At 39.4% G+C, this 25,676-nt stretch overlaps 1 protein-coding gene across 1 annotated transcript; it reads left to right on the top strand.

Annotated features, from left to right (window-relative positions):
* The first annotated feature begins 21,330 nt into the window (after positions 1-21,330).
* LOC133791748 (uncharacterized) lies at positions 21,331-23,079 on the top strand. The gene is made up of 4 exons (XM_062229665.1): positions 21,331-21,752; positions 21,843-22,515; positions 22,618-22,881; positions 22,993-23,079. Exons 1-4 carry the CDS (start codon positions 21,331-21,333, stop codon positions 23,077-23,079), a joined length of 1,446 nt encoding a protein of 481 aa, XP_062085649.1.
* Positions 23,080-25,676: the final 2,597 nt, after the last annotated feature.

Raw genomic sequence — 25,676 nt, forward strand, 5'->3', positions numbered from 1 at the left:
TGGTGCCGTAGTCGGACAATCTCAGTAGTGTTGTCAACCGTAGGCGGCGGTGCACTTCTGTTAGCAGCAGCATGGGTAGCACGCGCTCCCCTTCTGCGAGGGACTTCACTAGTCTCATGAGCAGCGCTGGAGGCATTGGCGTTTGTGTGTGCAAACCTTCTAAGCGACATCTTCAGCGGAGTTCTAACAGTCGAGAAAAACATGTTAGAACTTACCCTAATAGGCTCTAAAGCAAAACTTAATCTAAGCAAGCATAACTCGAACCTATTAGTTATGATTTCATATGAGAAAGAAATTATGTAAGCCTTCTTTATAATTAGGGTGTGTTTCTATACTTAGAAAAATAAGCCATCTTTATTATTTTCTAAGTCTGCTTCTAATCATCCTATATGACTTAGTTCTCAGGCTTGAAACTCGTCGTTGTTCCAAAGTTAACCATATTGAGGGAGGGCTGGGATCAATAAAATCGTTCCCACTACTATGGCCCCCTAAACTCTCAATATAGAACTTGGTCCATTGATTTGTATCCACCCTCACTGAACTCAGTCATTATTTATTTATTTAAATTTATTATGATTGTAAAAGAAATCAAACTCATACATGTCATTCAAAAATAACAATAATATTCATTTGGAAAAAGGTTTTCACTAAGTACAATCATAAATGCAAAATAAAAATAAATTAATAAACTAACATAACTAGGGTGAATCTAAAAATCAGGATCTTCTAAATCTGACCCTTCATCTAACATATCATCATCTATCTCTTCATAATCATCATTATCTTGAACCTCAAAATTTCCTCGGGGAAGATTCATAAAGATTCTATGCTTTTGCTCATTAGTAAATTGAAATTCCAACTTAGAGGTGAACCTAAGTATGAGAAAATAATATCTCATAGCTACCGGTAAATCATCATCATCATATATAGTCTCCCATATTTCTTCTAATGTTGAAATTACAGAAGGAAAATCTTTAAAAAGCCTAATTACTAAGACATATTGCTCCGTAGCTCTCATCATAATTTGCTTAGTAGTTTGAAGATGAACTATCTCCTTGTGGAATAAGATTAATCTCTAAGTGATTCTTTCTAACACTCCTACTGTATTCCTTGGCTCTCTAATCCTTTTCAATGCCTTAATGGCTCAGATATCCTCATAGGTGAAGGCTCCATACATTCTTAACTGAAAACATAACGGCTAAAACATTAGCTTTAAACATAAACACTTACATTGGCGGTTAGATTCGGAGCTTGTGCATGTGTATCAAGGAAAACTTCATGGCATATGAACCGCTGCTTTGATACCAACTGTAATGACCCAACTATTTCTAAGACATTGGACCATTAAAAACTCCTAGACATAGCTACTATTTTGGGAAACATACATAAGAAATAACATAACTTTATTTAAAACCCCAAAATAAATATTGTGCAAAATACAAAGTAAAATATGGTATGGGTACCCATTGTTTAATACATAAAAACATAAACAATAAACTTAAATCAATTGTTTAAAAAAAACTAAGTGTGAAATTACAAAAGAAACATAATTCAAAAGACTTAAAAATAACATCATCCTCGATCGTTCACGCAATCCATTCAATCCATTCATCCTCAACACACAAGCCAAGCTGCCATGAATCTTTCTGCCTTCCATATTCATTTTCCTACATCAAGTTAAAATAAATGAGTGAGCCTAATACCCAGCAAGGAAAATCTACTAACAACATATATCAAAAACATAAGACTTAATCATAAACATATAATATAAAACATATGACTATAAAAACGTATATCATATAGGACTACAATATTAATGGCTATTAACTTATTAACATGGCATGTGATAAACCATCTAGGTCCTCTGTCTACTAATCGAGGTAGGGTAAACCATAACTCTAAACCATGAAAATGATAAAAATTCTTGGGGTTTGCTATCTAAGCAACTATAAGCCCCAAATGACTACAAGACATAATTATATATATATATCATAGCATAGCATAAAACATATCATAACATAAACAAATAAACACGTAAAATCTATCCTATTTTCCTTACCAAAAACCAGGATATTTGAGAACAAGAACGGGATTGGAACACTCCTAAAAACCAACAGTAAAACCATGAGTATTTCTAAAGAATGAATATGAAAAGGGAACTAAACCATCCAAGTAGAAACTTACCGAAAAGAACCTTAAGTTCCAAGAAACTTAAATACCTAACCAAGAATAATAAACAAGAGTTAGGATCTAAAAAGAAAATAAAAGAAAACTAAAGAACTATGAAGAACTTGAACTTGAGGATAAGAATACCTTGGTTGAACTAGAACCCAATCTACACCTCGATACAGAAATAACACTATATCTCACTTCCTAAGTGTTTATAAAAGCTTAGAATGATAAAGCTTTCAACCCAAAAACCCAAGTGTTTTTCTCTATGATAACCTTAGCAACTTGGAGGCTCTAAACAATGCTTGAAGAATGAAGAAAATGGCTGAGTACTAGGTCCCATTTATAGATTTCAAGGAGTGAAACTAACCCCTTTTAATTTGAATAAATAAATGAATATAAAATGAAAAAGATTTGAATTTTCATTCAACAGATGCCCAGAACTCGGTCAAAATCGTTCAAAGCCAGGTCCAAGAGGTTAAGGGATGTTTTAAGCTTGGATTCCACGGAGTTCAAAAATGCAAGGGTGGGCCGATATATCGCCCCCTATAGGCGATATATCGCCTCCACTATGTTCCTGAGCCTCCGTTCGATCGTTCATGCGAAGTCGACGTGTTTTTCGTATCTTCCGTAGGCGATATATCGGCTTCTATAGCTGTGAGATATCGACATTCGTTAATATATCAAACACGTATTTGCACTTATTCAACATGTTTGAAATAAATTAAACAGCTTGACTGAGTCTAAACGTGATTCTATCAGGTGCTGGAAGGTTCTAGAGCTTCTAGATTATTCTTTTACTAAATTATTTACTTAAAATGCTTAAATCCTGCAATAAACATGATTGCGACAAGTGTCATGCTCTTAAATTCTATCTAAACCTTTGGTTATAATGAATAATATTTCTAAAACCAGCAATATTAATCAAACCTTATGTTATAATTAATATTTCTAAACTATAGGTTAAACTTATAAAATCCATAAGTGTTGCTATGAGTTTCCAACTAAGTCCCGGCTTGAACCAAAATCCACAAAATCTAACATACTACAACTAATACTAACTACTACCACTATTACTACTATCTAGCTAGCTAAGTAAATATTATGGGACACTACACCTGGTTAGTGGCTCCTGAATCTAAAACCCAAAATGACATTTCGTCTTCCACTATACAAGCTTTAAGTATAAGTAAATCAGATTTACCTTTCATGTTTAGCTCCGCGGGATACTTTTTACAGTTTCTCTTCTAGTGACCTTCAACTCCACAGTGGAAACATTTTCCCTTTGGTTCTTTCCTTTTGGAGTTGTTATCATTCTTATTCTCCTTGCCTTTGGTGCCTTCTTGTCTTTCTTGGACTTTTTGCCCTTACTTTTGTCCCTGTCATTGTTCTTCTTCCTCTTCTTGTTTTTATCCTCAGAGGTTGAAGGTTTCTCCTCTGTCCCATTTGCCTCAGTCTCTTTTGTAATGGTTTTGTTAAGAGACTCGAATGTCTGCAATTCATTCAATAGTTGGGTCATCTTGAATTCCAACTTATTCATAATATAGTTGGTTGTGAACGCAGAGAAAGCAGAAGTGAGTGATTTAAGTATGATGCTTACTTGTGTATGCTCATCAATGATGACCCCATGTATTTCTGCTTCATGCATCACGTTGATCATGCTCAAAACATGTTCACATACAGAAACACCCTTCTTAATATTAGTAGTCATGTAAGTTCTAGTAGCCTCGTGTCTACTTTAATCTGATTGCTGCCCAAACATGGGATGCAAAGATTCCATTATCTCAAAAGCAGTTTCCATGGGTTCATGCTTTGTTCTCATAACATCATTCATGCTCACAAGCATGTAAACTTAGCCTTATTATTGGATTGAATCCAGGCATCATATTTGTCTGGAATATTCTTCTAGGCATTGGCAGCGAGCTCTTAAGAACATTCCTCAGTTAGGAAAAATCTATGGTTCTCACAGATCAACATTAAATTTAGATTCGATTTCCATCTTATAAAGTTATCACCATTAAGTTTTTCAAGTGAAATTGAAGCAGTTTTCAGATTGTCATCGATCGACATTACTGAAAGAAATAAAATACAATAATATTACTATTTGAAAAATATCAATAATTTTAAAAGTAACTCTTTATTTTCTCTTTTAAAAATAAAGTAGCGCGGGTGTAACGACCCAACTATTCTATACTTTTGACCATTAAAAACTACTATGCTAATCATAAGAAAACGTACATATGAAAACATCATAACTTTATTTAAAATTGTAAAGCAAATGTTGAATACATAAAAATGCGTTTAGGATATGGGATCCCATTGTTTTAAAAATAAAACATAACATGATCTAAATAAATCAATTACAAAACTAAGTGCGGAAAAATACATAGAAAATATGATTTAAAGACTTAAAGACTTCATCCTCTAATCGAACGCTCAGTCCATTGATTCCATCCTGCCTCAATACACATCCCCAAACTGCCAAGAACCTTTCCCTGCCAAAGCTATTTTCCTGCACATATAAACATAAAGGAATTAGCCTAATGCCCAGCAAGGAAAACCTAACAACATAAATCATAAACATAAAATTCATATCATATGCTAAAAAAAACATGTCATAAACATATACCATAAGCATATCATAAACATATGTCATATATACTATAATGGCCATTATACTACTTAGGGCTTGTTAACTAATCAAGTCATATGCCCATTAGATTTGTGGGGCTTGCTAGCTAAGCAAGTCATATGCCCATAAATTTATTGGGGCTTGTTAGCTATACAAGTCATATGCCCAAGTCTACCAATATACATAATATAACATTTCATAACACATAAATCATAAGATAACATATAACATATAAAATCCTATCTTATTTTCCTTACCAATATACCGGGATATGAGAACAGAATCGGGACTTTGAAACACTCCTAAAAACCATAATAGAAAGGTGAGTATGCTTAAAGAGAAAGGATGAAAGGAATGAACTACACCATCGAAAGGATACTTACCAATAACAATCTTACGTTCAAGATCTTAGATTGCCTAACCCAAATAGAGAATATGAGTTAGGATTTTGAGTAGAAAAACTATAAGAATAACACAGAAAGGAACTAGAAGAAGGAATACCTCGAATGCTTCTATAACCGAACTACACCTCGAATCAAAATATACTATGAACCTTACTTCCCGAGTGTTTATTAAGCTTATAAGGATAAAGCTTATAACCCCAACCCAAGTGTTTATCACTCTAAAATATCCTAGCAGCTTGCGACTCTAAAGTTAGCTTGATGAATGAATAAATGGTTGGGTACTAGGTCCTATTTATAGAGTTCAAGAATGAAAATATCTTCATTTAACTTGAATAAAATAATGGCTTTTTAATTGAAAAATATTTGAATAATCGTTCAGCAGAGGTTGAAGACTCGGTCAGAAAGATGCTGGACTTATCAAGAGGTTAAGGACTAAAATAAGCTCGGTTTCAAAAACATTCAAAAATCATGCACATGAGCCGATATATCGCCCCTAGTAGGTGATATATCACCTGGGCTAATATGCCTGAGGCACGTCGAGGTGGTCGTGCGAAGTTACATGTTTTTCGTATCCCCGTATGGCGATATATCGCCCCCTAGTGCTGCGATATATTGGCATACGCTGAAATATTATACACGTAATTGCACTTTTCCAGCCTATTTTGAATTGAGTAAACAACCTTGACTAAGTCCTTTAACGATTTCAAAGCTGCTGGCAGACCCTAGGATATTCAAATATTACTCTTATTAAATTTATTCCTTAAAATACTTAATTATTCATTAAACATACACATGACAAGTGTCATTTCCTTATTGGGTTTATCTAAACCTTATATTATAATAAATATCACCTTCATAATCAGTCATATTAATTAAACCTTAGGTTATAATTAATATTCTTAAACTATAGGTTAAACTTAGAAAATCTACAAGTGTTACTACGAGTGTCCAACTAAATCCCGGTCTGAACCAAAATCCACAGTCAAAAAAATACTACAACTATTACTATTGCTACTACTATCTAACTAGCTAAGTAAAGTTCTTGGACTCTACAGCTGGTTTGGTCAAGATACAATTATCCACTGCAAAAGCGTAATTGCATCCTTGTAAGTGTAACCCATTATTTCATAATTCATCACTTAACTTAGAGAGTGTCGCCTTAGGATCGGTATGCCTAAAATACATCACTCTTTCCTATCTTCGTAAGAAGCCAACCGTGGTATTAATATGTCTAGAAAACTTCCTTAGGGGGACGGAAACAAAGCTTCCTTGAGGCCCTATTCATATTTCATGGTGTTGTACTAATAATGGAGACCATAGGTCACATTGAAATGTTCACCTTCTCCCACATACTATTTTAGAAAAAATGTGTTTTATTAAACTAATCAATTAATTCCAATTAATTACTAGTTTATCAATAACTCTATGAATGTAATTAATTATGAAATACATTTAATTATAAAAGAGCATGTTTCTACAATTAATGTGATCTAGATAATTACACATTACATTCATCTCACTTTACTAAAACACTTTTTAAATAAAGTTGGTTATCTTAAAGACCTATAAGATTATTGCATTTAATTATGGTGTGATTTACCAAGTTTTAACTAATTTAAGACTTGGTCGTTTACGTGCAATTGATTTCTCCAAGAAAATTCATATAAACACTTAGGACAATCCTAGATAATCATGTGTTCTAAAAGATGCATGATTAATCAAAATTGTGTGAGTTTTCATGAATGGCACGTAATTGACTAATTCATGATCATGTTATCAATCTAACATTTATTTAAATCAATACAATAAATAAACAATAAATGATGAACCGAGTACTATTGGGTATTTCTAAATTTACAACCCTTTGAAAAAATATAAATAAAATTATAAAATGATATTTAGTTGTTTGCAAGACTCCAAGAATGTTTCTCTTCTCATATTGGTCCATCTTTATAATTCTTAGCAATTTGTTAGGCCCAAATAATTAATTAGAAACTAATTTTCTAATTAATTTATTTAATTAAAAATAACTTTTTAATTAACTAACCATTTTTGTCATATTTTTAATTTAGTTGAATTTAAATAATTAAAAAATCGTATTCAAATAATTATTTAAACTTAAGATAAGATCTTAACCAACTAAAAGATATTTTATTTTTCTATCAAAAATAAAATAAGATAATTAATTTTTCAAATTCAAACATTTTATAAAAAATCAATTAAATAAAAGATAATTAGCACTGTTTGGGCACCAAGAATGGTGCCTTAGGGTTAGGGTCGGCAGCACTGAGGGTCTAGGCAAAGCCAACGCATGGGCTCAGGAGCCACTCGACACAGCTGGTGCGCACGGGCTCGATGAGGGGGCCATAGGCGTGGTTTGGTGCGTAAGCAAGGGCAGCGCCTTGGCACATGGGGCAGTTGGGCAAGCGCGGGCACGTGTGGCTCGCGCTGGTGGCCGAGGGGCTCGAGCCATCGGCTTGGGCTGGTGGCTCGAGTCCCTTTTCTTTTTCTTGTACAGATTTTTAGATTTAAATTTTAAAAAATTAAAAGGAGGCAGGAAGTTCCCTACCGAGGCGGGAATATGAATTGTTCATGGCGACCAAAAGGAGGCCAGGCATTGCTACAATGTGCCCCTCAAGCATCCAGTAATGGTAATTGAGGTAGCAGCCCCCGAACAGCCTCCTCTCGAGGAGATGGAGGTCCAGGTTGCTCAAGAGGAAAGGGAGTCCAATGAGCTGGACCCAAAAGTTCAGGAAGAGAGGGCTATCGAGCCCATGGAAGAGACAGATGAGGTGATCCTTCACGCCTCCGTCCTAGATAGAAAAACAAAGGTCAAGAAAGATCTCAAGGCTAATGTTCGAGAAGCCTTAGTGAGCTTTCTCAAAGACAATCAAGACATTTTTGCTTGGTCTTACTCCGACGTGATAGGCATTGACCCGAACATCATATGCCACGCCTTGAACATTGATCTTGGCGTGCTCTAATACATAAACAAAATGGAGAACGATTGACCCGACCTGAGCATTGGCTTTAAAGGCAAAGGGAGATAAAATTCTCGTAAATGGGTTCATCCAAGAAACTCAGTACCCGAGGTGGTTGTCTAACCCGGTCCTGGTGCCCAAGCCAAATGGCACTTGGAGGACTTGTATAGATTTCTCTGACCTCAACAAAGCATGCCCAAAGGGTTGTTTTCCTTTCCCCAAGATCGATCAAATGTTCAATGCTACCTCCGGGTACGAGCTCTTGTCCTTTATGGACGCGTACTTGGGATATAACCATATTTCCATGCATGTTGCGAATCAAAAGCACACCAGCTTCCAGATCAACAAAGGGGTATATTGCTACAAAGTGATGCCCTTTGGGCTTAAGAATGTTGGTGCCACCTATCAGAGATTGATAAATTGAATGTTCAAGAACTAGCTAGGTCAGAACATGGAGGTTTACGTAGACGACATGCTAGTAAAATCTAGAACAACCCCCGACCACGTAAGAGATCTGGCGGAAGTGTTCTATGTCCTCAACAGATTCGGGATGAAGTTGAATCCCCAGAAGTGCACTTTTGGAGTTGCCTCCAGGAAGTTCCTAGGCTTCATAGTTAGTACCCGTGGAATATAGGCAAATCCTAAGAAGATCAGAGCTTTGACCGAAATGCCATCCCCCTAAAAGCATAAAGGCATACAAAGCCTCACTAGGAGGATAGCAGCGCTGAGTTGCTTTGTTTTCAAGGCAACTGACAAGGGCATCTCATTCTTCAACATCCTCCAAGGTGGTCAAAGATTCTAGTGGATGGAGGAATGCAAGTATACATTCCAGCAATTAAAGGTGCATATGGCTAACCCATTGATCCTGTAAAAACTCATAGATAGAGAACCCCTCCTCCTCCACATGGTTGTCTCGGAGCATGCCATCATTGCTGCCCTAGTTCACAAGGAAGTCTGCATTCAGCACTTGGTGTACTACGTAAGTAAGAGACTTCTCAGGGTGGAATCCAGATATCCACTTATGGATAAGCAAACTTTTTGCTTAATGGTTGATTCTCGGAAGCTAAGGCCTTACTTCCAAGTGCATCCCATCAAGGTCCTCACTAACCAGCCCTTGCGACAAGTCCTCCAAAAGTCAAAGTCCTTAGGGAGACTTCTAAAGTTGGTCGTCAAACTAAGTCAGTTTGACATCACCTATCACCTGAGGACTACCATCACGAGACAAGCATGGGAGCGCATGAGCGACCTGGAAATGCCTCAGTGGTTGGGCTCACGTGGAAGTTGTATGTAGATGGGTCCTCCCATGAGAATGGAGCAGGAGTGAGCATAATCTTGGTATCCTCTAAAAGGCATAAGGTTCACACTGCCCTAAGGTTTGGGTTTGATGCCTCAAACAATGAGTATGAGTACGAATCTCTCATTGCTAGACTTCGAGTGGCCCTAGAGCTCAAGGATGAGGGCCTTGAGAACTTTAGTGATTCTCAGCTCGTAGTTAATCAGGTCCTTGGAGAGTACCAGGTCTGGGGAGTAAAGATGGCTTCTTACTTAGCCAATGCCCAAGAAATGCTACACAACTTCAAAAAAAAATCCATTCGACAAATGCCAAGGGAATAGAATTCTAACGTTGATGCCCTAACCAAGATTTTTATCACTAAGGACGCTGAGTTGATCAATGTGGTCCCAATTGACTACTTGGCTTCTCCAAGCATCTCAGTCCCCAAGGAGGTAGAAGCAGTCCAGCCTTAGGACGGTTGGATGAAGCCTATTGTGAAGTACCTAGTCTCCAGAGAATTACTACAGAACAAGAAAGTAGCTCGGAAGTTTCTTTACCAAGTCCCTCGGTACGTTATAATGGATAGTAAGCAATTTAGACGAGTATATTTGCTGTCCCTTCTCTGTTGTGCGTCCAAGCAAGAAGCTAGCCTTATACTCTGAAAAGTACAAGAGGGCTTTTGCGAGGACCACGCTGGGGGGCAAAGCCTCGTCAAGAAAATCTTACGACAAGGATACTTCTAGCCCACTATGAATAGTGATGCAATGGACTACATCAAGAAGTGCGACAAGTGACAAAGCTATGCCAACATACCTTAAGCTCCTCCAAATGAGCTCACCCAAATGACAAGTCCTTGGCCCTTCGCAGTCTAGGGGATTGATCTTATCGGCTCCTTGCCCACCGGAAAGGGGGGAGTGAAGTACGCTATTGTGGCGGTCGACTACTTCTCGAAGTGGGTCAAAGTTGAACCTCTCGCTGCAATCACTTCCAAGAAGGCGCTAGATTTCTTCATTAAGAACATCATTTGTCGCTACAGGCTCCCGAGAAAGATAGTCTCTCACAATGGCCTGCAATTTGACAGTGAATTATTCACAAACTTCTGTCAAAGGCATGGAGTTATGAAGAGCTTTTCCTCCGTAGCCCACCCGCAAGCTAACAGACAGGTGGAAGCTGTCAATAAGACACTTAAAGCCACCCTAAAGAAGATGCTAGAACAAGTGAGAGGCGATTGGCCCGAGGAGCTGCCTAAGGCATTGTGGAGTTATCGTACCACTACTAGGACCTCTACTAGCCACTCGCCATTCTCCATGGCCTATGCATATGAAGCATGCTTCTAGTCAAGGCGAAAATCTCCACGCACCGACAAGATGCATACGATCCAACCGCAAACCACGCTTTACTCCGAGAGTCTCTGGACCTTGTGGAGGAGCTCTGTGAAACTTCATAACTTCAAGTAGCATCCTACCAGCAAAAGGTGGCCAGATATTTCAACTCTAAAGTAAAGGATAAGAAGTTAGGGGTCAGAGATTTGGTGTTGCGAAGAGCCTTCTTAGCCACCCGAGATCCTGGTGCTGGAATATTGGGCCTTAACTGGGAAGGCTCGTATCAGGTCGAGAGCATCATCTATCCATGGACATACAAACTAGCCCGACTATATGGGGAGTTAGTGCCCCACGCCTAGAATGTTGAGCATTCTGCCAATATTATCAGCAATATAAGCAATGTATTTTCTAAGTTTTGTAGTCATTTTGTAGCCTCCGGGCACAATTAATGGAAATTGTGTGTGCAAAACACGATAGATGAAATTTAGATAAACTGGTTGTATTTTAAATTTTAATTTCACTTCCCGAGGTGTACCCGCTCAGTAGCCTGGACAAGTGAACGCAGGCTAGTCTCTAATCACTTGGGGGGCATAGCTGGGTCTCCTCACAGGATAGTTGCTCACGGAGCATGACCTAGGAAGCTAAGCTTATCATGAGCGGAGCAAGCCTATTGTCAAAGCTGGTGTAAGCAGGCTAAAAATCCAAGTAACCTATGGGCGGAGAACTTGAGTTGTGTCGCGAGGACCAACTGCTGGTTTCCAACTTCCAGTAGGCAAATGGACCCTCGAGTCATTTATACTCGGAGCGACCCCTGAGTCATCCATACTCGGGGGGCAACTTCATTTAGTGTAACCTCTCGAGGGCCATGTCCTCTAAGAGTAGCATTGAAAGTAACCTAGGAAGCTAAGTTTATCATGAGTGGAGAAATCTTAGTGTCGAAGCTGGCGTAAGCATTCTAACAAACAAAGTAACCTATGGGCGAAGAACTTGAGTTGTGTTCCGAGAACCAACTACAGGTTCCCGACTTCCAATAGTTGAATGGATCCCCAAGTCATTTATACTTGAAGCTACCCCCGAGTCATCTGTACTCTGGGGCAACTTCGTTCAGTGTAACCTCTCGAGGACCACTTTCCCCAAGAGTAGCACTGAAAGTAGCCTAGGAAGCTAAGCTTGCCATAAGCAGAGTAGGCCTAATGTCACGACCTAGGGAACTAACCCTAGTATTGGAAGATCCATGACCTAGGAAACTAAGCTTGTTATGAGTTGAGTAGGCCAAGTGTCACAAGATCCTGAAGATGAAAAACCTGGGGAACAAACCCTAGCGTTGAAAAAATCCAAGTAACACGAGAGTGGACTTAAATTTATTTCCCAAGGAACATGCGCCTGAGGAACACTAACTAGTTCCTCAATCTTGCAAAATGAACAGAAGCTTAAGTCAGCAGTACTCGAGCGCAAGCCTTAAGTTACCAAACACTTGATCACCCGTACTCACGGAGCATGACCTAGGAAAATAAGCTTGTCGTGGGTGGAGTAGGCCTAGTGTCAAAACTTTTTAGAATGAAACAACCTAGGAAAATAATCTTGTCATGAGCGGAGTAAGCCTAGTATCACGACATGCGACCACACTTGAACTTGTGTTATCTCTCGAGGACTATGCGCTCGAGGAACAGTAACTAGTTCCAAAGCCTCAAGTCTCCCATACTTGAGCGCAAGCATCAAGTTGCCAAAAACTTGATCACAAGGCCTGGCCTAAAAGGGCAGAGAACTCGACCCACGTCCTGGGGACTATGATCCCGAGGATGAGCAACGGGCTTTCAATTTCCAAAAGCTGAGTAATCTCTACTTGGGGGTAAAGCCATAATAATGACCTAGTGTGACCTCTCAAGGACTACGCGCCTAAGGAGTAACACTCTGTCTTTGAACCCAAAGGAAAATTGACCTCCTAATACCTGAGTTGTTGGAACTTGTGGGTGTAAGGACACTTCGAGTGCTCCCACTTGACAGCGCACTAAAGTTACTCCCGAGGACCACGAGCCTATGAAGCAACACTAGGTGCTTAAAACGTCATAATACTAGGCGAGTCAGCGAGACTCAAGTCACCAGAACTCAAGCACAAGTCTCTAATTGAACTGACTAGGGAAATCAAGACCTAAGTCTCAAAGACTAAGGCCCAGAAGTAGTGAACGAATTAAGGTTTAAAATTCTTGTGGCGTTATGTTGCATTGAATGAGATGTTAAAACCTTGTCAAATTTTTAAGACCAGATTGAATAATTATTTAATATTAAATATGTTAGTAATAAAGCAATAAAGGCAAAGAAATAGTGTAAGCAAAAGCCATTCACAAAGAGCAAAGTATTTACAATTGTGCTCGGGGGCTCGAGCGATAAACTTGTTTGTACCCTAAAAGTGAAAATGGCACACAGGCCAATCAAAAGTAAAAATAAAAAATTACAAGGGCCTAATCGCCTAAAGGAACCTCTGTCACGAGCTCGGTCACAATATCAACCTCAGGAGTCCAACCTGCTGCCGCAGCCTCTTGTGCCTTGGCTTTCTTAGCCTCGTCTTCCTAAAGACGCTCCTCGATCATCATCCTCATGTTAGGCTCCCCAGTGAAGGCCAGGTACATCTCCCTGTTACTTTGCCACACAACGTAGACGGAGGCACAATTCTTCTCGTCCTCCATGGCCTTCTAGAGCTATGAGTGCTCCTCCAGGGGAACCAAGGTCTCCCTAATCTCCTTGAGCTTAATGGACCTCGTCGTGACAACGTCTTCGAACCTCTGACAAAACGTCGCAGTGTGCACAATAAAAACATTTAGCTTCAAGAAAGGACTTGGCTCAAAAAGGAAACTTTGAGAAATTCAAGTGATCTTTACCCGCAGAGTGGTGTAGCAGTAGATAGTGAGGAATGATATCTCGTTATCACTACCACAACAAGCGTAACTGTGAGATGGCATGTCCCAGAAGGACCCTACTAGTCCCTGGAGAAGCTCCGTCGCTAGCGGAGCTGTTTGGTAGCCAACTCTCTCCTCGAGGAGAGGCTCAAGCTCTTCGTGGGTGGGAGGCGAGATCGGGATCTGCAATTTGTCTTTGTCAATGCGGGCATTTAAGTACTCAACTACTCATTTGTTCCTCTTGAGCTCTTCCCCTTCGTAGTGCTTAGGGAAGTTGACGAGGCAAGGGGTCCTGGCTGGAGAACTGTCAGGCACCTCATAGGAAGGGATATCCTTTCCCTTTCGAGAAGGCCCCTCATCACGTAAAGGGGACCCCTCTAGGTCAATGACCTCTCTAGATACCACCAGCCCCAAGAGAAGGACCAGTGGAGCAACTGCAAGAGTTGTAGGAGTCGTGCAGGGCTGGGGGAACAACCGTCGGGGGTGGACACTCCACTTCTAGTGTCGTCAAGACTTCAATTTGAGAGGGCCCTGATACCCTCTGACAATTTTCCCGAATGAAGTCAGAAAAACCCAAGTAGTGTGCAAAAGAAAAAGCGCTAGTTAGCACTCAGAAGGAAGGAAAGATAAAGAAATAATAGTAAATGAAAAAATGACAAATGCATGCAAGAAAAATCTAACTACATAGAATCTCTTCAGGAGCCCCACCGCTATAAGGCACCTCCGGGTGAAGAATGGAGTTGGCAAACACTTGAACAAGTCAGCCCATCTTCTGCATGGTGTTTGTCTTGTATTGACAAAACCACATTGCATGCATGGACTTCACCTTGTCCAGAGGCACGAATCCTTGGGGATAAATTCTTCTCTTCGGGTGGTGGAGGAAGACATTGATCAAGTATTGGTAGTCTTGGAACTCTTTCTCCATCCAGTGATGTCTCAAGATCTGGCCGCACTCAAAAAGTGAAGGTGAAACACATATATGGTCGGGACTAACTCTCTCCCCTACATGCTTAGCATGATAAAGGGTTATGGGGGATTTCCCTTGAGGCATAGAAGAAGACCATATCCTCACCTTGAGCTCCTCATCCTCTTGGACCTCGATAGTATCCTGGACGACGAGCATTGTCTCCATGTGCTCCTCGCCCACCCTCTACTGGTACTGGAGGACCGCTTGTGCCGCCACATACTCTGTGTGAATCCTGGCATCCGCCAATGATTTCTTCGAGTCACGAAAGTTGGACAGGTTCACGGGGCTTATGTGCTGACCCTCATGGAGAAGCCCGTACTGGCACAGATAAGCCTCTGTTATGAGGAAGGCAAGACTCATCTCCTAGTCTAGGAGGGTCTTCATTCTTTGAAACATCTCGTTGTAGGCATAAATGTGAAGAATGTGGTGAAAGGGACCTGCAAAAGACTCAACTTCTAAGGACCAGTAACAAGAGGAGGATAACTAAACAAAAATAGCTCGAGGAGAAATTTACCAACCCTGGCAAATTCCAGAAGTAATGTTGGAATGGTCCACGTAGGAAAGCCACTTGTCCAAAAAAAATGGTCTTTGTAGTCCCGTGCATGGATCTCGTTGTCACACGGAGCCTTGTAAGACATGGACGGGTATGTATACTTCATTAAAGTATAGTACCTGTCATGGTTCCCCTTCTTTGGGCAAGCTCAGAAGTTGTATATGTAAAGGATCTCTATCGGAGAAGGGGCAGGCTAGTTCTGCATCCTGTATAAAATGAAGAGCCCTGCTAACACCTGATATCCGTTCGGGGATAGTTAGAAGGGGGCTATGCTGACGAAATTTAGGAAGTCAACATAGTATTGATGGAGTGGTGGCGCAGCTCTTGCCTGGAGGTGATAAGCACTCCATGCCTCGAGGCCATGGACGCTCTCGTGCACCGTCTCGTTCCCTTAGGACAAGCGCACCAGCATGTCCTGTGTGTCCACTCCAAAGTGGGTTGTAATCTTGTTAAGAGCTCCCCAATGTCTCAGCTTGCCTGGGATCTCCTCTGCCTCGAAACCGTCGGCGGTATATTTGTTGTCCCCTGGAAAGGAACCTATGTTGACCTTCTCTTCTGAGATGCAAAGTCGAAGGGGCCTCTCCGCCATCGGAGGGTTGTCTTCCCTCACCATGAGGGCCTTATTCTGCTCCACGGCCACTTGTTTCCTCATCTTGGGAAGTCATTTGGCATCTCAAGCCATCTCCAATATTTCATTGTTGACGAGATAGAATCCTTGTTGGTGGAGGTGGTGTAGCTCTTCGAACATCTGAAACAAAACCAAACATCTGGAAATGGAAATTTTCCAGATTCTGGTTGAATTTCTAGAAATGCAAAAAATCTCATAGAGCACGGAATGGGCCATTTCGGCCATTTTAAACGACAAAATGGGCCATTTCGGCCATTTTAAACGACAAAATGGGCCCAAAATAACTAAAAGAGGTCAAAAGGACCCCCAGATGTCAGAAATGTCAAAGCCTTAAGCATGCAACTACACACCCAATAAACAAGAATATAAAGCAAGAACGAGGGAGGCATACTTACACGATATAAAACGCGTGTAGGTGTTGTGCCGTGTGCGAACTCAAAAATACTTCTTGTTGTTCGACCAGAAGAATGATGACTCCCTCCAGCCGTCTAGGTCGTCGAAAATGCAAGAACTGGTAAAGATTTTGGGGTTTAGGAGTGATGAAGCCTGGGGAGAGTTTAAAGGATCTGGTGTTTTCGAATTTCAAATGGCCAAAGTGAATATGTGAGAGGCAATTCTCAAGGTGGAAGTAATTCCACCCTGACCGTTGATGACCTATGGGGTAGGCATTTGAGCGTGATCAAACGGTCACGATTATCAAGGCACGGATCGTGATCATTAGCATGGGAAAAAGAAGCCTCGGATAACAGGCGAAAGGACACTTCAGGTACGAATTGTACGTCTTGGGCGTGGAACAAACTCCTCATTAATGGCACTAGTTGATGGGCCCAACAATGGGGAGTCAACATGTAACACCCTGGATAGCCAAGACCGCTGCACTGTGTAGTTATAAAGTGCAATACTTGCTAATCAAGTCATTAACTTAAAAATGTGTCATTAGTTTAAGTGTTCTAGGGTTAAAAGACATTTTGGCCTCAAAAATACATTTTATAAATTATAAACAGTTTACAGAAGGGATCCCCAAAAGATCGGTGTTTAAAAGCTGGTTTGCAAAACTCAACAGTTAAAAGTAAACATTAGCCATACTAAGGCAAAATACAAGGTTCTGGTCCTCTTGTCCCTGTAATCTCCTCAACCGTGGCGGCTGAGCGGCCTGCCATGTACATTCACCCTGCAGAGCTCTCCAATCAGGGCTAATCGTTCCTGCCTTTGCCTTTACCTGCACCACCCGTGAGCCGAGGCCCAGCAAGAAAACAACATACACAACATATACAGCAATCTCAAACAAATATTCTAGTAAGCATGTTCAATTATCCAATCCATAGCATATAAGTATACTCCAAGGTACAAACAATCTCATCCAAACTTAGATTATTCAACAATCTCATCTATAGCCAAATACAATATTCAATTTACACAAATACTAGGGCCGACACCTTAGGCCGCACCCTCTGTTTAACCCACTGACTCTAGCTCGCTTAAACCGAGCTCAGTGCATAATAAGCTATCCTTGGATACCAGTGTCCGAGCCGTGCCAATTGCACAAGTTAACCGTGGCACGCTTAAGCCATCAGTTTACAATTTACATGGCATAATACCATTCTTTCAATCATATATATTAGGGAGCCCTTAGTCCCGTTCAAATATTCAACCAAGTGTAGTTTTCTTACCTTTAATCTTCACGGTTTTGGATTACGAGCAACACCCCTCAAGCACGATCTGTTCCTGAGCCTAAGCCTTTATCACCTAGTCACAACCAAAGTATAGGGTCTCATTAAAACTCAAGTTAGGGTTTCTGGTCACAAAACTAACTTCCGGGAAAACAAATCCCACCAAGCACGGTGGTGGAATGGTTCCCGAGCTTCCTAGGCTTGGTCTAAGTCCTTAAAAACCCCAAAAGATCAAATAGACAACCAAGGGATGCGGCCATTGAAGCTTAGCCACAGCCCTAGCCTCAAAATAGAACCAAGGGTCACCCTGGCAAAAACACGTGCCACGGCCATTGCAATGGGCGCCGCGGCGCTCACCCCTGGCCAAGCCTCCTTGGCTCTTTTTCATCCTAGGGTCGCAGCGCTCTAGAACAGAGCCGCGGCCCTTCCATTCGAACCTAGAAAACCCACCACTTCAAGGCTCAAAACCTCAGCCAAAACCCCCCCTAAACTCCCTAATTCAACACCCAACATTACCACAACTTATTACACAACTTATGCTACACCATTCGACAGAAATTTAGCTCAATAACCCACAAAAATCTCACTTTCAATCCTTGAAACTCTAAGAACATAAACACCCAATTTTAATCAGTCAAAACTCAAACTCCAATCATCAATTCATGAAACAAAGCTTACCTTCTTGATAGAACCCTTCCTCAAGCGAAAACCAAGCTGATTCCAAGGATCTTCTAAGCTCAAATCCACCTTAACCATCAATTGAACACACCTCAATAACTTAGCTGAAACTCAAGTTCTAACCATAGAAAGAAAGAAATTCATGCTTACCTTAGCCCTGGTTTAACCCTTGATTATCCACTGAGCTAATCCTCAAAGTTGCTCCTGAATTCCTCTAAATTTCCAGCAATTCTTTAGCTCTAATTTCCCAATTTTCCTCTGAATGTTTCTTCCCTTGAGAATGAGAGAGAGAGTAACCAGCTGAGTAGAAAATAATGTCGGTCTAATTCTTTCTAAAGGCTTCCTAGGTTTGTCTTACTTGTTAAGTTAATCCCAAGGCTCGGGGTGCCCAAACCGTCCCCGAGGCCAAAACGGTAAAATCCCCCAATATTCCCACCTAGACATCCTAACCTCAAATATATCTCCATATATTTATTTTCATAACCCAATAGTCTAAATAGCTACCTGATACCTAAAGTACCCCTAACTTGTCCAAAGTCATATTTTAAGTCCCGTTGTGACTTTTCCCGCTATCTGACCCTAGGATCGTCTCGAGTTATGCTCTGCAAACCTACCCACATAATAATGTGGTCCTCACATATATCACATACATATTTCATATTATCACATAATATCATTAATTATCATATAATCATCATTAATCACATATTCACACATTTAAGTCAATAATATTCACTCTAATCCCATTTATGCCCTCCCGGCACACTAATCAAGGCCCTTAAGCCTCATTAGCGAATTTGGGTCGTTACACAACACGTGGTGATACCTTTTTGGAAATGCGACGTCATGGAGCCAAAATGTCACCACCCGAAGATCTTTGAGATCACTCCTCAATCTTAAGTCTCCACTGTTCGAGGAAAAGTGAAGACTTGGGGGGGCAAATGTTGTTTGTGATTTCATCATTTGACACGTGGCAATCTTTAGAGAAGTAATTAAGCTCCTCGGAAGATAGTAAAGTTCTGTAGAGCTCGCCTATAGCTCCTCGAAGTGTTGTCTCCTCCTAGCAAGTCGTGATCTTTTTTTAGGCATAGATGTCTCTAAGTGAGGCCACATCTCAAGGACCACCTTAGTGGTCTTCCCACCTTCTTCACCCGATAGTCATCCAGGTCTAGGAAATTTTCCCTAGGGGCCTAGAGAGAGTGCTAGGTGTAAGTCACTGCAACCTTGGGCCACCATAAGATTGTCTGACAGCTTTTTGTGTGTCTCGAGTAGAGGTGTCGAGTTCGTATACTCGACAATCGACATTTCCCACAATGTCGCCTCACACAAGAATACATGCAGTCATATTCTGACATGGTCAGAGATGTGCCTCCCATGAAAGAGTGGGCTGCAACTTGCGAATTAGACCTCATGCGATCTGCATGGGCCACCGCCACCTTTGTCATAGAAAGGTGTTTTAATTAGGCTTTTAATCCAACTAATGTGGGAATATTCTTGTAATAACTCAAACCTCTATAAATAATATTAGGGCACCATTGTAAAAGGGTTTACAACTTCTTGTACTCAGAGCACTTTATATGTTGCCTGAGAAAACCTCCATTGAAGCTTTCCATCTCAAGCTTCAAGAACACTAATACTAAAGACTGGTGGACTAGGGTTGTTTTATAACCTGAACCACGTAAAATCTCAGTGTTATTCTTCTTTATGTTCTTTAAGTTCTATTATTAAGTTGATATCAAAAAAGGAAATCAACACGCTTCTTTCATGCTTATAAAGATAATTAACTAATTTAATAAATCTTTATTTTATTTTAAATAAAACTCAACAGTTACTTCTATTCTAATTATTTAATTTTAAATCATATTTAAAAAGAATAATTAAATATAATTAAATAGACAAATAAATTTGAAATTCAAAATTCAAATCTCAGGGATACATGAGATTTTTTCTATAATGAGCAAAAAGTAATAAAAACTAACATAGCTACTGTAGCACAGAATTTTTTACTTCCGTACCAAAAAAAAATTGAAAATTACAAAAATACTACTTCATCTCTCTCTCAGTCTCTCTCTCGCACGCGGCACGGTATACTCTCTGTCAAGGATTGCCCACGACGATTTCCAGCTGCAACAACATCCAATCTCCACCACAAAAAACAACGAAACTGCAGCCAAAAACTCTATCATGAAACTGACGACGATTTCGAATCCAAACAACGGTGATGGTCGACCTAAAACAACAACAAAGCTACAGATGATTACGATCTGAAACAGCACCCAACTACATACAATTCAGATCTGAAAAACAACACCACAACAACGACAGATCTCATATAAAAAATAAACCCACATCTACAACCCGATCCAGATCTGAGAAACCAGCAACAACAATGGCGTACTGTTTGATTTTGGGCAGAAAGGTTTACAACAAAAAGACAACAACAAGTATGTTGAAAATGGCTAGACACATTCAATTTCTAGGAAAAAGAAGTCAACTATAAGGTAAGCAGCAAAAAACCCCAACAAAAACTAAAAACGTAATTCATCAAAACTGCCTAAATAATCTCATTATATTTGCTTCAATTTTGTAGAAAAATTCAGATCAAGGAAGAAATTATTGGAAAATAGTTGCTGTAACAATTAATCTCATTAAAACATCACAACCAGGTATGTATTTTTCATATAGATTCTCTTCATTATTCATCCAATTATGCTGAAAAAGTATATTTGATATTTATGCTAACAAATTGACTGAAGAATTTAGACTGTATATATTATTTGTTGCTCTTATGTTTTTTTACAGTTCTTTGTAAGTTATTGCATATAATAACGCTGCTATTTAACATTTCAGCAAATGGAAACAATACCAATACTGATTCAGAGCAACGAAAAATGGGATGACAACAAGAATTACGTTGATTTTGAACCTAGTGGGGAATTGATACCTAGAAATTGCAAATATGAAGAACTTGTGCATACATTGTTGTTGTAGTTACGTTGCAACCCTGCAACAACACAAATGCAACTACAATATCAAGTGAAGGACGGCTACCCACCCCTCAAAATAGTGGATGTTGCAAGTCTCCTTTTCTACTTGCAGCTGAAAATGAACGAGTCTGTCTTCACATGATATCCACTATGTGTGAACACAGTAGACAACATGGCAACAACATCAAATCAAATTTCATTCTACGCATATAAAGAGCCAACAATAACAGCGGAACTGACGATGATTGACAATGGACCACGAACAGCAGAATCAACAATAGAACAACAAGAATGTGAAATCACGGAAGAAATCAATGAAACATTTTACTTCATTGACTATGCAAAGTTAGTCACTACAGAAATGCTGGAACAACTAGAGAACAACAAGAATAAGGAACTATCGCTTGACAATATAGATTCACTTGTAATCACAAACCCCCGCCATCCCAAATTTGAAATTGGTCAGATCTACAAAGACAAGGCAACACTAAAAAGCTTTCTCAGCTACTTTGCAATAACAAACCACTTCCAATACAAGGTGTTTAAATCATGCTCTAGAGAATACAGCATTATTTGTTTGGAAAAAAACTGCAAGTGGTCCATAAGAGCATCAAGGAATGGAACAACACAAGTATTCATCATCAGAAAATATTAAAAAATACACACATGCTATTTGGAAATCAGATTCAGTGATCAACAACAAGCAACATCAAAATTAATAGGCAACTACATAAAGCCAAAGTTCCTCAACCTGAAAACAACATGCACTCCACTAGACATTAAAGGCGACTTGAATGATAGATACAGTATAAAGATGAATTATAGGAAAGCATGGAGAAGTAAGGAACATGCACTCAACAAATTACGAGGAAATGCAAAGGAATCTTACAACCTCATACCGAGTTACTTGTACATGCTACAAAAAACCAACCCTGGAACTATAGTTGACATTGAAAAAGGAGAAGATAAGAGTTTGTTGTTTCTATTCATGGCCTTGAATGCATCTTTGAGAGGCTGGGAAAAATGCAAACCTATAATAGTTGTTGATGGCACTTTCTTGAAGTCTGCATATGGAGGAACGTTGCTCTCTGCTAGTGCACAGGATGCAAGAGGTAAAATATTCCCACTTGCTTTTTATATGGAAGATTCTGAGAACAACAAGTCATGGGAGTGGTTTTTCACAAAATTAAGAGCAGCATATGGAGTTAGAGAAGACCAATGTATAATATCAGATCGACATGAAAGCATAATCAAAGCAACAAACAAAGTTTTCCCAAAAATAACACATGGCTACTGCATGTTCCACCTATTAAGAAACCTGAAAACAACCTACAAGAAGCATGCCAAGGAATATAGTGTACCTTTCTTTGTTGTAGCAACCGCGTACACATAAAAGAAATTCAAATATCATATGAAGGAGCTTGACAACTTGGATAAGCAAATAATGCCTTATTTGCAGAAAATTGGATATCATAAATGGTCAAGATTCTACTCCAAAAACAAAAGGTACTCGGTAATGACTTCCAATATTGCTGAGTCACTTAACGCAGCCACCGTGGCAGCTAGAGAAGTACCTGTCACAATACTTTTGGAGTGTTTGCATGGATTACTCCAAGATTGGACATACACTAATAGGAAACTAGATCAAAAAACAATGACAAGATTGACACCAGTTGCAAAACAAGCACTCACCAACAACTTCGTATACTCTTTGAGATTAACTGTAAGATTGATCAATTTTTTAGTTTTTTTTTTCAATTATTTATGCTAATCATTATTGTTGCTATTGTGTTGCTCTAATGTTGCCACTATACCTATACAACATTTAATACAGGTAAAGCCAGCAAATGAATATCTGTTTGAGGTATTTAAAGAAGATAAATCATGGATTGTAAATCTTAAAGAACGAATTTGCACTTGAAATAGATTTCAGAAGGATGAAATGCCATGTGGTCATGCTCTTGCTGTGATGAAGGAGATGAACATAACCCCTACGATTATTGTTCACATTACTACACAGCAAAAGTAGGGTTAGAAACATACGATGCAACTATGTATCCAGTAGGGAAACAACAACATTGGGAATTACCAGAATTTTTCATAGACATCATAGTGCTGCCTCCATTTGAAAGAGTAAAGGCTGAAAGACCAAAGAAAAGAAGAATTATAGCTGCTTGGGAAACTAAAAAGAAGAATAAGTGCAGCAAGTGTGGACAAAGAGGTCATAATAGGAAGACATGTTGAATCTAACCACCAAGAAGTTGAGAATAATAACACAGCAACACAAAAAAAGATGCTAGTTTATCAAATAACCTAAAAAAAAATCATTGGTTTCAATTTTTTTATTTTAAACACTTAAACATTGGAAGGAAATTGATTAATTCTTGTTGCTCCCTTGTTTTAAAATGAAATATCTTTTTTATTGTCTTTATAGATTTTGGGACATATGCATCATACTGATATTAAGTCAGAATTATTGATGACGAGTTATTATTTTTAATACATAATTGCTTATATTATGAGGATGTTGTTGTCTTGTTGCTATATAGTTGAAATAATCAAACAAACAAAAATGACAAAGAATCAAAAGATAAAAGTTTTGAAATACATTGTAAAGGAAATAGGACCAACAAGATAATTGTTACCAAAATAAACCAAGAAACTAGACTATTATCTAGAAAACTGAAATTACATAAAAAAAAAAACAATAAAACACAATGTTTGAAGTTGTTCTATTGTTGCTAAAGAGTTGTTACAAAGCTATAACGCCCTAAACTCCAGGGACCGTTACGGTGAGCATTTTAAACAGTGCTAAACTTGCTAATTGAGTCATTTGGCCATAATCGTGTAACTAAGTATGATTAGCAGTTTAGGGTTAAAAATTTTGGTTAAGATATAACGTTTCACTAAAACGTTTAACATATACATTGGGATCCCAAAAATATAATTTAAAGGTTATTTGCAACAAAATATTTACAACCAGCCGATCTAAGCGGTAAAATAGGGTTTAACCCTAGTTCCTCTTTCAACCCTCGGCCGTGGTGGTTGAGCAGCCGCATATGTACACATCGTCACCTAAGCTCTTCAACTCAAGGATGCTCCAGCTTTCTTTTGCCTTTACCTGCACCACATAGCACCCGTGAGCCGAAGCCCAGCAAGAAAACTCAATATACTCATGAACAAGTAATAACATGTTACTAAGTCTTAATAGGCATGCCTAGCAGTAATAACCCTACTCATGCATGCAAGCAGGTACAAATAAATGTTTGTGGAGTTCTGCGCTCTGGGTAGATGACTAATAAGTCTCTCGCTTTGAGGTAGATGACTAATAAGTCTCTCTGAAGTAGATGACTAATAAGTCATTCTTTGAACAATTGACTAATAAGTCACTCTCTAAATAGATGATTGATAACTATCTCGGTCAGATGACTGATAAGTCTATCTCGTTCAGATGACTGATAAGTCTATCTCGGTCAAATAACTGATAATTCTATCTCGATCAAATGACCAATAAGTCTATCTTGGTCAAATAACTGATAAGTCTATCTCGGAGGTCCAATACCCTCCTAGCCATGTGACGAGTACGTCACCTTAGCCTTTTGGCTCTGGCATTAAATAACTAGCCTTTAGACTAGACAAGCGCTTTTGTTTTTCATCGAACTTAAGGTCGGTCAAGCATTTCATGCTCAAGACGATAATGCTTATGTCGATTAGATCTAATCTTTATCGGCTTGCGTTAAACACGCTAAGACCACTCTTGACTCATAAGCCAATACCATACGACCAGTGCTCGGTAATACTGTCGAACTTGACTAATAAGTCACAGCTTCACAGTTAATACCGACACCATTGCCGATTCTTACTAATAAGTCAATTCCATTCACAAGTGAGCAAGATTTTCTAAGCATTTGATATGAAATCAATGTCCACATTTAAACACTCAACATGCCTCAATAATAACCATGCATGTCACATATGGGGTGCAGTTTTCTTACCTCTAATTCGAGCGAGAAATAACAATCGAAAGACCCTTGAGAACTATCAATCCTTTAATCCCTTAGTGGTCACCTAGTCATAACCAATTACAATCTCCATTAATGAAAATGAGCAACGAAAGGTTCTTGACTTAAACCTCACTTCCGGAACCCCAAATCATACCCAGACGGTGAGTAGATTCGATCTTGAGCCTTAGGAATTGAAACCCCAAGCCAAAAACCCTCAAAAGTGCCTAAAACAGGAATCTGGAAAAGAAGGATAGCACTGTAGCGCTACCCCCCTAGCGCCCCAGCGCCCTTGGCAAAGTGAAACCCTCCCTGGCTAGTGTTGTAGCGCCCACTAATGGCGCTGTAGCACTACAACCAGGGCTTTCAACCCTGGTTTTTCCCTCCTTCGAGTCCTCCATTTCCAACATGAAAAAACCAGCTTCCAAACTTCTTTCAAACCCCCAAATAAACCCAAATACCATATACACAAACCCTATGCATCATAACCCAAGTAACCCTTGCCAAAAACTCCCAT

This window comes from Humulus lupulus, chromosome 7, assembly GCF_963169125.1.
Source record: "Humulus lupulus chromosome 7, drHumLupu1.1, whole genome shotgun sequence".
NCBI classification, from domain to species: domain Eukaryota; kingdom Viridiplantae; phylum Streptophyta; class Magnoliopsida; order Rosales; family Cannabaceae; genus Humulus; species Humulus lupulus.

Bases quoted from the DNA above. Each gene is read 5' to 3' on its own strand.
- LOC133791748 (XM_062229665.1), top strand. From the start codon at position 21,331: ATGGCAACAACATCAAATCAAATTTCATTCTACGCATATAAAGAGCCA. The intron at 21,753-21,842 runs GTGGTCCATAAG...TTTGGAAATCAG, and splicing joins TGTTTGGAAAAAAACTGCAA to ATTCAGTGATCAACAACAAG. The intron at 22,516-22,617 runs GTACCTTTCTTT...CCTTATTTGCAG, and splicing joins AGCATGCCAAGGAATATAGT to AAAATTGGATATCATAAATG.